Source organism: Parasteatoda tepidariorum, chromosome 3 (assembly GCF_982258835.1).
Source record: "Parasteatoda tepidariorum strain Cologne lab strain chromosome 3, Ptep-v5.0, whole genome shotgun sequence".
Taxonomy (NCBI): domain Eukaryota; kingdom Metazoa; phylum Arthropoda; class Arachnida; order Araneae; family Theridiidae; genus Parasteatoda; species Parasteatoda tepidariorum.
Window position 1 is genome coordinate 35,351,839 of NC_141757.1, and position 13,829 is coordinate 35,365,667.

At 27.7% G+C, this 13,829-nt stretch overlaps 1 protein-coding gene across 3 annotated transcripts in view; it reads right to left on the reverse strand.

Annotated features, from left to right (window-relative positions):
* aralar1 (calcium-binding mitochondrial carrier protein aralar1) overlaps window positions 1-8,635 on the reverse strand; it is a 35,247-nt gene extending 26,612 nt beyond the window's left edge. Inside the window, exons 1-4 of one of the 3 annotated variants that reach the window (XR_006224861.3) lie at window positions 8,502-8,635; window positions 8,336-8,398; window positions 2,856-2,912; window positions 99-241 (exon numbers count right to left, since the gene is read on the reverse strand). Coding sequence is in view for 2 of the 3 variants with exons in the window: in XM_087159046.1 (XP_087015172.1) it covers window positions 99-241; window positions 2,856-2,912; window positions 8,336-8,398; window positions 8,502-8,594 (356 nt within the window). In the remaining variant the exon portion in view is untranslated. The remainder of the gene's footprint in view (window positions 1-98; window positions 242-2,855; window positions 2,913-8,335; window positions 8,399-8,501) is intronic. The other 2 variants (XM_087159046.1, XM_087159047.1) reach the window with 2 other exon arrangements.
* Window positions 8,636-13,829: the final 5,194 nt, after the last annotated feature.

Sequence of the window (13,829 nt, forward strand, 5' to 3'; positions counted from 1 at the left end):
TATGATTTAATATTGCTACAAAAATATAAAAATACACTTGTTTTAAAGCCTAGAAGAAAATCTTAAAACCACACACAATAGTAGAAAAAATGTCTCACCCATCTTTAGAAGTATCCAAAATACTTCCAAGCAGATGAACAGTTTTTGGGTTAAAGTTTTGCTCCTCATAAATTCCCAAAAATCTTCTTACAAAATCATCTGGTGTCATAAAATAATCATCTCCTTTTTTAACACTAGCATACTGAAAAAAAATAAATTTATGACTATTAGCAATCCAAAATTTATGATAATCTTATAGATTGGCATTGAGTGATTCCGCCACACTTTGGAAGTTATGAATCCTTATGAACCAGGACATATTTCTGGGTACCCTTCAAATAAAAGTGGGACTATTTAATATATGAATTCTCAACTTCTTTATCCATTTATTAATGTTTGCATTCATAATATTTTTTATATTTATAGACAAAACAAAGAATTTCAAATCAAGAAGAATTATCAATATGAATTATCAAGGCTGTCATTTAGGACTGAAAATAAAAGCCTACAATCAGGAAAAGCAAAAATGTAATTTAGCACTCAGTATTGTTCTAATTTTCCCCTTCAGCTATTAGTAACAACAACAACAAAAAAATTTTAGTATACATATTTAAAGCTTGGTTTTAATTATGATAAACCACCTGCAAATGCTCTATTTTTTCCATACTGTAGTCATTTTTCGTGTGCCCTATTTAATGCATTATAGCTCGTGTAACAGAATTATTGGCAATGTATGAAATAGTAAAAGATACATTAAAATGTAAAAAAAAGGGGTAATAAAAAGTTTTTAAAAAAATATTTTAGTTTTATTTTTAACAAATATTTTATACAAATTGAATAAAATATTTCAAAAACTTGTAGTGATACCTTTAACAAGAATAATTGTGTTTAAAATTTTATCTTCAAATATTCGTACTGGATTTCTTTGTTCAAATTTCCAGCACTATTATAATTATTGCATGTATATAATCTACACATAAATACTAAATCATATTTACAGAACTGACAGCAATTATAATTTCTTTGCTAACTTCAAAATTTCATCTTATCTCTTAAATAAAATTTAAATCTTCTCTTTTTTTGATTTTTCTATTTGTAAAAAAAAAAAATAGTCTTATACCAGAATCAAAATAGCTAATTTCAATAATTATCAAACCTCTTATTTGTTATATACAGAAAAAGACTCCATCTTCTATAGTCAAGCAGTGAAAAGAATGTTTCCCATTATGAAGACAAGTAAACCTCTTTCTTTATTCCTGTTATATAGTTATCGAATTTTTTATCTCAGTATGTTACATTATAATTAAACAAATATGTGTACAGTGTCAACTAAGAAAAACCTCAGCATGTTACAACGTGGATAATAGAATTTCAATAACTGACAAGAAAGTTTTGTTCTGGTATTATTCTCTGGAGTTTCTAAATTACCTACTGTGCAGACTTACTGCCCAGACTAAAAGTCTGGGGCTGTCTGCTGCAATGGTAACAAGCGAGGAGGGCACATCTCTAATAGGGGTGCAATGGAGGCAAGAAGGTGTCGATTGGTTTAGTCACGCCGAACTATGCCAAGAATTCAAGAATTAGACAAAACTATTCACCCCACACCCCTATTTGAAGTGACTTTTCCTCGTAACCATAGTACCCACAAGGGCATGAGAAGGATGTCTGAAAGAGTTCTCCTGAAAGCCGCACAATACACTTCTTAATAATTATTCAATGTAATAATTCAATGTAACCAAGTAAAACCCACTCTCTGAAGCAAAATTGTTTCTTTTTAGATCAACCACAAACTGAATACCAGATATTTCCCCTAAGTCACTTTTAAACTGTTTTTTTTTTCATTAAATATTTCTATGAGTAGTTAAAAATAATCAAGTTATAAAGTAGATCTATTTATGTGAATATCTACTACAAAATTTAATAATCTGTTATTTAGTTAAATTATAAACAGTTACGAACTTACAGAATAATCAAAGAATGCTAGATAAACACACGCCAAGACAATGAGAGACAAGAACAATGAATAGAATTTCAAATACCATTAATAAAGATACATACATAAACTGGAGGAAGAAAGATAAAGCAAATAAAAAACAATAACGAAATCAATAATAGTATATTTGTTCTATGTTAAATTCAAACATTTTCAGGTTTAGAAAGAAGGAAAAAATTGAAATGAAAAAAAGTTATAGATTTTTTTACAGGTTTCTCAAGATAGTTATATTCTTCACAGTGGAAATTTAAGATTCTTTTGTTTTTCAATTCGACTTGTTAATAGCTTGAGACACATCTATAGACGCCCCTTCAACTATAATTTTCCCAACTGTAAAATACCCGAGTATTGAAAAGAAATCTATTCACAGACTAGCCCATTATGAAATGTTTATAGTTAACTGCTTTATTTTATAATTCAAAAAATGTAATTTTGCTAATTTAACTTGGCATAACATTTTTAACCGACATTCCAACAGTTTGACTAGCTAAGAGATAGTCTACTGAATTTTCAAGATAGTTTCAGTGCTAAAATGGTACTAACTACTCTCCTTTTATTTATTCATCAAGAAATTCAGTAACAGTTATCAACATGAAGGAATAATTACTATTAGTGTTTATAGAGCCTACATTTTAAATACAGGTCACAAAAAAATTACAAAGCTTACAAAGTCATAAAGAACTAAATTGAAAACTAATGTTATCACTAAACAAGAAAATTAATTTTAAAATTAAAGTATTTCAATAAATAAAAGTGTCAATAATGAAACCACAAGTCATTTTTTTTTTAAAAAAATTTAATTAAGAAGGATTAAAATAATTACTTTTTCAAAAATTTCCTGAAGTTTTTCTGGATCAGCACGTCTGGTATATTGAGAACCCTAAAAGTGAAACACAAATAATTTTCAGATTTTACACTATGCTCTTTAAAATTCTACATCACAGCAATTTAAACTATATTATAAGATTTATATGGAGCAATGGGAAAAGAAAGGTAACACATCTAGCAAAAATTCATCATGGTTAAGAATAAAAAGTCACAGAATCATAAGATATGCGTATTGTAACAAACTTCCAAAAATTTCTAACATCTGGACTAGGATTAATGCAATCCTTATTGAGAACTAATTTTAACCAGCAGCAATTAATTTGTTCAGTATAGTTTAGCTCATTTTGACCTTCTACAGCAAATATATGAACCACTGAAAAAAGATGCTGAACAAATAAAATAAAAAAATAATAGTTGAAACAATTTTATTAAGGTTGTAATGTAAAAACCACCATTACTTTTTCCCTAAATATATATAAAGATAAAACAACAAAACTGACATAAGGTTATAAACATGTCCATGAATAATTTACATTTAGAATGAAATTTATAAATAATAATTATTATAAGGTTTATTAATAAGGTTTTATCGACGTACTAAACAAAGATTTCATACAGAAAAAGTGAAATTGTAATTTGTAGAAATAAGTAGCAAAACAGAAACAAGAAAAATTTAACACCTGTTGTTCCTTGATTAAGTGCCACAGCAACTCTTGTACAGAAGTTAGAAGAAAAAGATTTACACAGACATAAAAATTTTTAAGATATTTCTAATTGATATCGAGTTGTCAGTCTCTTTTTATATGTAGCACCAACTAAAATTAGCAAATGTGAGTGCGTGTATCATTATATGGTGCAAATTATACAATCCTGGGCTTTTTTGCCCAATTATAAATTTGATCATGATGGCAAATGACATATTTAGAAACAACGTTTTCGGACACATACACTGAAATCTGACATCCATAAAACATGGCAGTAAGTTTTGGCATTTAAAACTTTTTATCAGTTACCTCTTCCTTTAAAAACAACTAAAAAAACTATTTCATACAGTGCTTGCCTCAATCGCTTTTCTAATGATATGGATAACAATGTAAGGGTGAACTAGACTTCATTGTTACAATATAACTAGTATTTACTAAGGCAAATAATTATTTGCTTCAAACTTCTAAGTAGGGGGTAAAATAACTTTCAAGCAGGTTATTTTAAAAATTCAAAACTATTGTAACATAATGATTAAAAAAAATATCAAATTAATTTGCTAAAAATTTTTAAAAAATTTATTGAATTTAAAAAAAAATTTATGGAACTTTTTAGTGTTAACATTTTTGAAGTAGAACAGAAACAAAGTGATCTATAATAGGTCAGTAATCCTTCTCAATTACTAAAAAATAACTAAACTTAACTCAATGGCACGACAGCCCATCGAGGGCCAAGGCCTACTGTGCCCTTCTCAGTTTTCTTGACCTTGGGCTCTGGGGTGCAGGAGCAGATGTTTCAGTTAGGTGGTCAGCCAAACGCGAAACCCCCAGTGCTTAGTTCCCAAGAATGCTTGGTACTAATTTACCGACCAATTGAAGGGATGAAAGGCTGAGTCAACCTTGCCCGTCCCAAGGATCCTAATAAATAATTGCCTTAATAACATTCGATGTATGCAGAGTTTAATGTATTAGTTTTTCAATATGAAGCAATTCATTTTAAAATGTGCACTCCCAAAAAATTTTCTTAATTTTAATCAGATTTTTTTTTATTTATTATTATTTACCAGCCAAATCATTTGATAAAATATATTAACAGTACTTAATATTATTTAAAAACCATAATATAACTAAAATAGTAGACATTAACAAAAGTGTTTCAAAAATTATTATTAGATTATTACAAACTAATCACTGAATAAATAAAATCATGATTATTTTTTGTTAAAGTTAAACATCCTGAAACTTTAAAAACATGGAAGCAATTTGTCAGTTAGATATCCAATAATTTAGTTTAGATCAGAATATATTAAAGAAAAAAAAATTGATTTTAAGTTTCTTTGGGCAGAACAAGTGTATCTTCAATATTGATGAATATTAATTATATATTTTATACATTTTAAAAGCAAGTTTTCAAATAAACATAAAACTAAATGAGTATAACAGAAATAAGTTTATTACTAGCAAATGTATTTTCTGTACAGCTAATGGAAAATAATTATTTAACAGTTTAACATTACTTTAATTGACTTTAAGTCTCCAATTTTATTCATACATAAGTCTAATTTGAAATATAATAATTTACCCTTTCATTATTTCCTAGGATTAAATCTTCATTATCAATGAAATCAGACTTTATAAAGAACCACACCCTAAAGAATACATTTATGATAATATTTTTGATTTAATAATTTATTTAAAGAGTATAAACTGGTTTAATAGTTCAATGATTTTCTTTAAAAAAAACAAAAACATAGTTGATTTAAATCAATATTTTTTTTTAAAAAAAATTATTTAAATCACAATTTTAACTATGATTTTAAAGTATCTAAAAGATTAGATAAAAAAAACTTAGTATTATAATACAGCATAAATTAATTCCAATTAAATTAATATATTTCAGGATAGAAATTATAAACAAAAATAACATAGTAACAGAGTTCTCCCTAGGAATAATAAAAAGTGCAAGGTGCTCCCTCTCTGAAAAGGACACTTTGAGTTTCAAAAGAATCTCACTTAACAACGTAAAAATTTATCAAAATATGAAATATTCTGTAATAACTGAATTTCATTCACAACAATTTTTAAATAACCCTTTTATACTATTATATGTGTATATTTCAAAAAGTAATTTTCTCTCATTCCTCTCTCTTTAGAGTAATATTTCTCATCAAGAGAAAAATTTGCAGTTTATAAAAATAATTAAAGGCATGCTAAAAAGCAATCTCTATGCATATTTTTTTTAAAAAGTAAACTAACAAAAAACTATTAATTGACAAAAAAATTAAAAGCTTTTTGATATAATTTAAACAGTAAATTATTAGAAAATAAACATTTAAAGGGGCATTTAAAAAAAATATTTATTAAAAAAAATAGTTTAAAAATTTAAAATCACTTAAAAAGTTTATTAATACTACCCCCCTCAAAAAAAAAAAGATAGTCAAAAGAAAGTTAAAAAAAAAAAGATTTTACCAGTTGAGAACAATTCTAACAAGGTAAATATTTGTAATAGTAGTCAGAATTAAACCTATAAACACAGATAATTTTACCAGTGTTAAATTATTATTTAAACAGTGAATTATTAGTATTTTTCTTTTCAAAATAAAATATTATTAAAAAGGCAGAGTCCTTTTAAGTGATAAATTCTTATTTTTACAAAAACGGCACATTTATTAAGATTAAAGGGCTATCCTTCAAAATAGCACTTAGTAATGTTATGAAATCTTAAAACAATGCTTCAATAATAAGCAGAATGCAACTGACAATAATTCAAGATAAAAAATTTAAAAAATTACACTAAAAAGAATAACAAAATTAAAATTGAGTATAAGATTTGGGATTTTCTTGTCTTGTTTAATTATTTGAAAAGCACAATAACTCACGCAATTTTCTTTGCAAATAATTACAACTTTTGACTCAGCACAGCAACAGCATGCAATATAGTGTACATAATATGTTATTAAGCAACAAATTTAAGTTTTAGTATCTTAGGAAAAAATTAAAACAACTTTGAAAGTTATTTAAAATCCATAGTTTCAGGTGGATTTATTTAATACATAAATAACTTCGATAATAAATAACGATAAATACATTTTGATTTGAAACCTTATAGAGTGTAATATTTTTTAAATATAGATAGGTAGACCAGAAGATTTAAATTTTCAGCTTGTAGCCAGTGGCTGATAGACTAATAACTTAGTAGACACTTTTTTTTCAAACCTAATGAGTCGATGAGCGATATATCGATAGAGCCATTTCATTTAATAGCGACTTTTTACAAACATTTTTTACAAGGATTAAATTTATCTTAAAAAAGATTCATATTAGAAATAATCTATGGCTATAAAAAATTAAATCAACATTTGAAATAAAAATATGTGACAAAATTTAGTTAAACAGCACTTTTCCATTTCACTGGCACAAGCAATAAAGTTGCCAATGAAAAATCACTGAGTCAACATAAATTCAACATCTTTTTTTTTTTGATGTCTAAAAAAATATATAAATAAAAAAATAATAACAACTGAATTTACTTGCACCTGTGAAATGGAAGAGTACCAGTTAAATATACAGATTATAAAGAACTTTATTTAAAAATATTTGAGAAGGCAAAATACATTGAATGTGTACACATCACAGCTTTGAAATATGTGAATTGTTAACGAACTCTCATTCTACATGATTCTTTCCATTTCAAATCGACAGATTCTGAAGGATCAATTCTGTTTTCTAGAGTTTTGCTGCATTGATGTACTTTTATCATTGACAATTTTAAAAAAAATTAAAATAAAGCAAACTTGTAACAACCTCTAAGCAAGGTGACATACATTTTTAAATCTATTCCAAGTGCTAGAACAAGGCAGTTTTACCCACTTGGGGTAAACAGGTACAGATAGAGAAATATCCCTAATTTATCCCTACTCTTTCTTTATTTCAAGGTTTGAAATAACCATGAGATTATTCATTTATTCAAAACATGAAAGTTCTAGTAAAAGTTGAGTTGAATGCATGGTTTGATGAATTAAAACATGCTGAATTTTTAATATAGACAATCTAATTAAATAAATTTTAAAGCACATAAGTTCAGAAATATCACTGTAAATAAAGAAGAGATTTTAAGTTCAAAAGCAATAATATAAAAATACAGTTCACAAAAAATTGTTGTAACAGATCAACAACTCTAAATAAGAATAATATACAATTATTTTATTTTTCAATAACGAGTGATCATTTACTGCTAGAATGAGAAGTAATTGTTAAAAGTTAATAGATAGAAAGCAGAAATAAAGTCAACCCCATAATGAGACAAGGTCAACAAAGGTCACAAACACAAGTCATAAAAGGAGGAATGAGACAAAATAAATGCGGTTTTGAGCAAATGTTTAAACGTGCTAATCTTTTAGTTTGCTGAAGTAAATATAGATAAAAGGAAATGAGGGGGAAGATCAAAATAAATAAAAGAAGAGTTCTTTGATATAAAACAAGAGTAAGTCATACAGGTCATTAAACAAATACAAATTCAAAAATAAATATAGTTTAAGAGAGGTATGAAAAAAGCTAAATGCAATGCAAGGTAAAAGTATTTTAAACTGATAAAATATAAAGCACATTAAAGTTAATAAATAAATGTAGTTTAACTTGATCCAACAACACTCCATAAGTTTGCTATGTATGGATGAAATAAAAATCAAAATGCACACCTACATATCACAATTATAACAAAAGTCTCAGTATTTTTTTTTTTTAATGATTTACATTCATTGTACACTTGCTATACCTCAAGTTGGCATGATGCTCTTGTGAAGACGTAATCAAACAGCAATTGTTTTAGCATGCCGGCCTGCGATAAAAAAATATAATCAAATAAAAAGAAAATAGGAAAAAACCAAACAAAACAATGGTAAAATAACATGCTCAAACAAAGAAAAATTTTAATTCTTTACCTTCTCATCAGCAAAAACATCACTTGTAGTTGAGGCCATAGTTTCCAGACATGCAAAACAATTCTGAACCAGACGATGGACGGATGTAAACATCGACCGATGGTTACAGTTTACGTTGATAAGCACAGATATTAAACTAATATGAAGGGAACTATTTTGGCAGCCGCTGTAGTTCCATCATATTAACACTGCAAATCTGTGGCGACATCATAGATAGGAGAGCGCCAAGACAATTATCACGCAAAGATTTGACGGACAGCTGAGTTTTGCGCGGAATTCGATTGAAAAGATGTGCTCTCCTTCATCTGTATAAGAAATACGCAATCTTATGAAGGATATAACCTTTTTACATAGCAATTTGAGGTAAAAAAAAATGTAAAACTTTATCTAACTTATTTACCGCTTCACAATGAGTTACATTTGCTTTTGTAAAACTGAGCCAAGTCAACATATGCAATTAAAATAAATGAAAATTAAAGAATCTACTTTTCACATCTTTACTAAAGAATCTTTTTTGGCCAAAAAACACTTAATGAATTTTTATTGTAACAAAACAAAAAAAAATAAAGAGATATTTAAAACCTAAAATTTCAGAAAAAATTGCAATGATAAATCCTTAATGATCCTAATCATTATGTTGATTAGGTTCAAATTTTTTCCCCAAAATAATCAAGATCTAAATCGCTGTCAAAAGAATATTAAAAATAAGGTAATCTTTCAATTCTAAACTAAAACTAAACTCAGCTACGTGACAGCCCATAGAGGGTCAAGGCCTACTGTGCCCTTCTCAGCTTTCTTGACCATGGGCTCTGGGGTGCAGGAGCAGATGTTCCGGTCCGGTGGTCAGCCGAACGTGGAACCCCTAGTGCTTAGTTCCCAAGCATGCTTGGTATTCATTTGTCGACCCACTGAAGGGATGAAAGGCTGAGTCAATCTTGCCCGGCCTGAGGATCTAACCCAGATCTTTCAATTCAATAACATTTAATTAAGAATCTTTTTCTGGTAATAAAATTAAAAATAGATGTTTTGCTGACATAAGGGTCGTTGTGCGAAGCAGGGAAAAGCTTCCATTGTGTAAATAAGTAAGGTGTATCTGCTTGCTTAATTGTATCTATACAATGCTGTATTTTTAGAATTAAAAAAAGGAGTAAAAATTTACCCGTTTACAGCTACCTTGTGTCTTAATTTTCTTTTTATTATAACGAAAATGCTTTCCCTAAAAAACTTTTTACATAAGAAAACAAAAATATAGCAATTTAAAATCTTTCTTTCTAAAAAAATAAAAAATTATTTTCAATGCTTTTTTTTTAAAAAAAATATTGTCATTCGGGTTAAAAAAAATACGCGAATGGTAAACCTTGTTTTTTTATTGTTGTTGGCTGTCATGATAAGGTAAACAGAAATACAAAGCGAAAAAAAAATTTCCAAGGAAATGCAAATACATAACTTATCCGCAAAAATATTAATAAACATATTTATTATTCATATATTATAAATATAATATATATTTATATTATAATAATATATACTTATGTTATAATAATATGTATTTATTATTCATATATTATAATAAATATATTATGAATGATAATTGTGAAATTACAAGTGGCTTAAGTTACGATTGTTATAAAGCATGTTTTACAAACTATAACAAATTCAATTAAAATTTTGATTAGATAGGCTCATTTCTAAAATAAATTAGGAATACTTTTTGTAAATTAATGACTTTAAAATCATTAATGATATAAAATTCATCAGAAAACCCATTGTATGAAGAAAAGAAAAAAATATCAATAAAAGTTGCGATATAGTATTATTTCTTAATTAAGTTAGAAATATTCAAAAAAATCAGCTGAACATAAGATATACTTTGGAGTAAGAAGGAGGAAAATGGGAGGTAGCAGAATTCACTAACATAATTTTATTTAGTAAATTCTGTATTGCTAAGTATAATAATGCATGGAATGACATTATAAAACTATTTTTCTATGTTTAACTGCTTCACAGCAATACTTTGGTGTGTTGAGCAGGATTCATACAGCTACCATGTCTCAAGAGATAAAACAAATCTGTGCTTGGAGCATTTTTTAGATTTTATTTTCGATATATCGCTGTCGAAAGTTTGGGCTCCGTAATGTTAATTTTTCTTTTTGCGTATTTCGTCATGTCTCAAGAACTTTTTAAAAGCAATTTGAAAATTTTTTGCCCACAATTATAAAATTGGTTTATTTAACGATGCGAATATTTCCTGAAAAATTGAATTTTAAGAAATCGTATCGTTAAAACTCTATTTCTTAGAAACCTTTCACCCGATATAGTTCAAAGTTTATTCTTTGTCACACAAAATTTAATTCTTTAAAATGATTTATCAATAATAATAATAATAATAAATAATTATAAAAATTATTTTAATTCTTGGAATTATTTTTGGATATACTCCTTTTATAATTGTGTCCAAATGTTTTTGATTCGCTTCAAAAGATATTCTCGAGATGTGGTGAAATATGCAGAAAGAAAAATTAGTATTAAATGGGTCAAAACTTTCGACCGCTCTCCTGACAAAACTATTGGCACCATATTTTCTAGATTGTGGCCACTTAAATATATCGTAACTTAAAATATCATTAGTACTAATTAATAAGCTAATTAGCATGCTGAGGACATTCCCGCGAAATATTACATTTGAGCTCTAGTAAGTGGAAAATCCAATTATTAGACCATAAGTTATTCAAGGTGTTCCATAGTACCTTTTATTCAATAAATAGTTATTTTTAATTAAATGTGAAAAAGCTGACAATAAAATATTTATAAATAGGAAGGAAAAAAAATAGTGCGTGGAGTCCCTCCGCGCGGAAGAAGTTAAGCTTCGCAACCTGCGACGTTAATTGTAGAAGAATCAGCAGTCGTAGAAGGATCACTAGACCTATTCAACGACTCCTTTTCCTGCTCCGCTGGCTTCCGTGCTCTGTAATCACGGAAATATTGTGCATTTTTCCCTCGTGGACCTTTTGAACCAGTGGAAGTGCTTGTGGTTGCCTCATTGTCTCGCCCTGGAAAATGTATTTGTATTAATAATGTATGTGAATGCGTCATAATGTAATTTCAGAAGAGAAAACCTAACAATCCATTGATATTCACAAGAGGCTTACCTTGACATAACCTTAAATCCGTCGCATTGTCCGTGGGATTGTCTTTTATGACTTTTATTACTTTTATGCTAGTGAGAACCAAAACAATATGGAAATGAAAGAGGGAAAACTGGATCCTACCACGTGATTTCCCGGCCAATAAAAGTGTAGCGTTAAACGTTTAACGCAACCTTGTTGGAAGTCGCATAAGAAGTATAACTTCAAAAATGTAATTTTAATATTATTATTTTTGCCCTCGTGCATTTGCTCATTTCTTCATAGTATTTTTTTTGTTTTCGCTTTACATTGGTGTTAGTCATTTATTGATTTATGTAAAAAGTATGTTAAGGAAGGTTAAGTATAAGTAGTAGGCTTACGATATAGAAGTTTAAAATGGAAATGGTTCTTAAAAACTCAGTTTTTACAGTTTTATTTTCTTATTTTACTTCCAATACTCATTTTAAAAACATTTAAATAAAATAAAAAAACGCATCGAGGAAAACAAAATAATTTTGGCAAAATTCAAATGGAATAAAAAAAATAAAAGAGTAAAAATATGCTACTGTAGGTAAGGTATTTGCATCAATAGACATTGCTAATAATATTAAAATGAAGGAAATAAAAAAACTGAAATTAAATATTTTCAAAGAATTATTAATAAATGTAGTTGTAATGAATCATTTTTCATAAATTGTAATGAAAAGAAAAAGAAGAATAGTCGTATGAATCAAGCGCTCATTCACTGAAAACAGTAGCATACTTTTACGCTTTTTATTTTTTTTTATTCCATTTGAATTTTGCCAAAATTATTTTGTTTTCCTCGATGTGTTTTTTTATTTTATTCCCTTCCCTTCTTTACTGTTTGTCTACCATATGTACTCTGACCGCCACAAAGTCTGCGACAGTCTGGTGCTATGGAAACAAGAAGAGGGCATTTTAGGGAGGGTAGCTTCGATGATTGCTTGTATGGGAAGCAGGGCCGGATTAACCTATAGGCACACTAAGGCACGTGCCTAGGGCCTACGAAATTCAGGGGCCTACGAAAAACTTGGGAGAAAAAAATTTGTTGCTTTCAAAACAACAGGTGTATTTTGCACAAAATTATGAAGATACAAATAAGAATATAATATTTTTCGGTAATAAATTATTTTGCAGAATCTTATGATTATATTACATTTTTTGCGATTTTTGGATTCAACGAAATCTTGTATTATGCTGTCGAATTGCAGATAAAGTTCGATAAACAAATTTGTAAATTAAATTCCATATTAATAAAAATGTACGAAAAAATATGGAAGAAAATTTTAGCATATATTTTGAAAAGAGAGGAGAAGTGGGGGAAGGAGGGGAGGGCTCAAAAACGGCTGTGCCTAGGGCCTACGAATGGTATAATCCGGCTCTGATGGGAAGTATACCAGATTGGCTGACTCAGCCTCCAGTAGGAGACTTATTTAATCTGATTCAATAACTTTTTTAAGATTCGCATAAATATTTCTTTCTTACTTGAAATGATTCTCTCTACTCAATCGGTTGTAATTTTTTAAATACAAAGGAAAAAAAGTGAACAAATTCTGACATTAAGGGTAGTACAGGTTTTTTTAATTTTACGATATTCATTATGAATGTTCATTGATTGTTAGATGGTTTAATTTCTAAACTTGCATTTTTTTTAAAGCAGTTAATTTCTTTTATTATTTGAGTTTTCTGGAAAAAGTGAAGTGCTTAAACTTATTAACTCTGATTTTAGAAGGAGATAAAACTCTTGCTGAAAATCGAAATAGTTCACGTTATCTGTGCCGAAAAAATATTAAATATCTTTGTTTTTATTATTTATTTTTTACTTTTTTTTAATACTGAAATCAAGTAACCGCATATAGGATGAAATCTAAAACTATCAACGATGATTTTTATCTGCACCCATCAAACCATCTGAAATTTTTTTGTTGTTGCTTAAATTACGTTTTCTAACTTGTATTTTAATGTAACCTGTATAGTTTTTCTCACTATTTATTAAAAAAAAATAATTCTAACAGTTTTTTATTAGCAAATTTATTTTTTTATTTTTTTTCTTAATAACCAATTTACTATGTATAATAAATTTATAGATTAGTTATTTATTAATAAAACATTGATCTTGCTTTAAACAATTTTATACAATTTCCATACATATCCTATTTATCTATCATTACATAGAAATAAC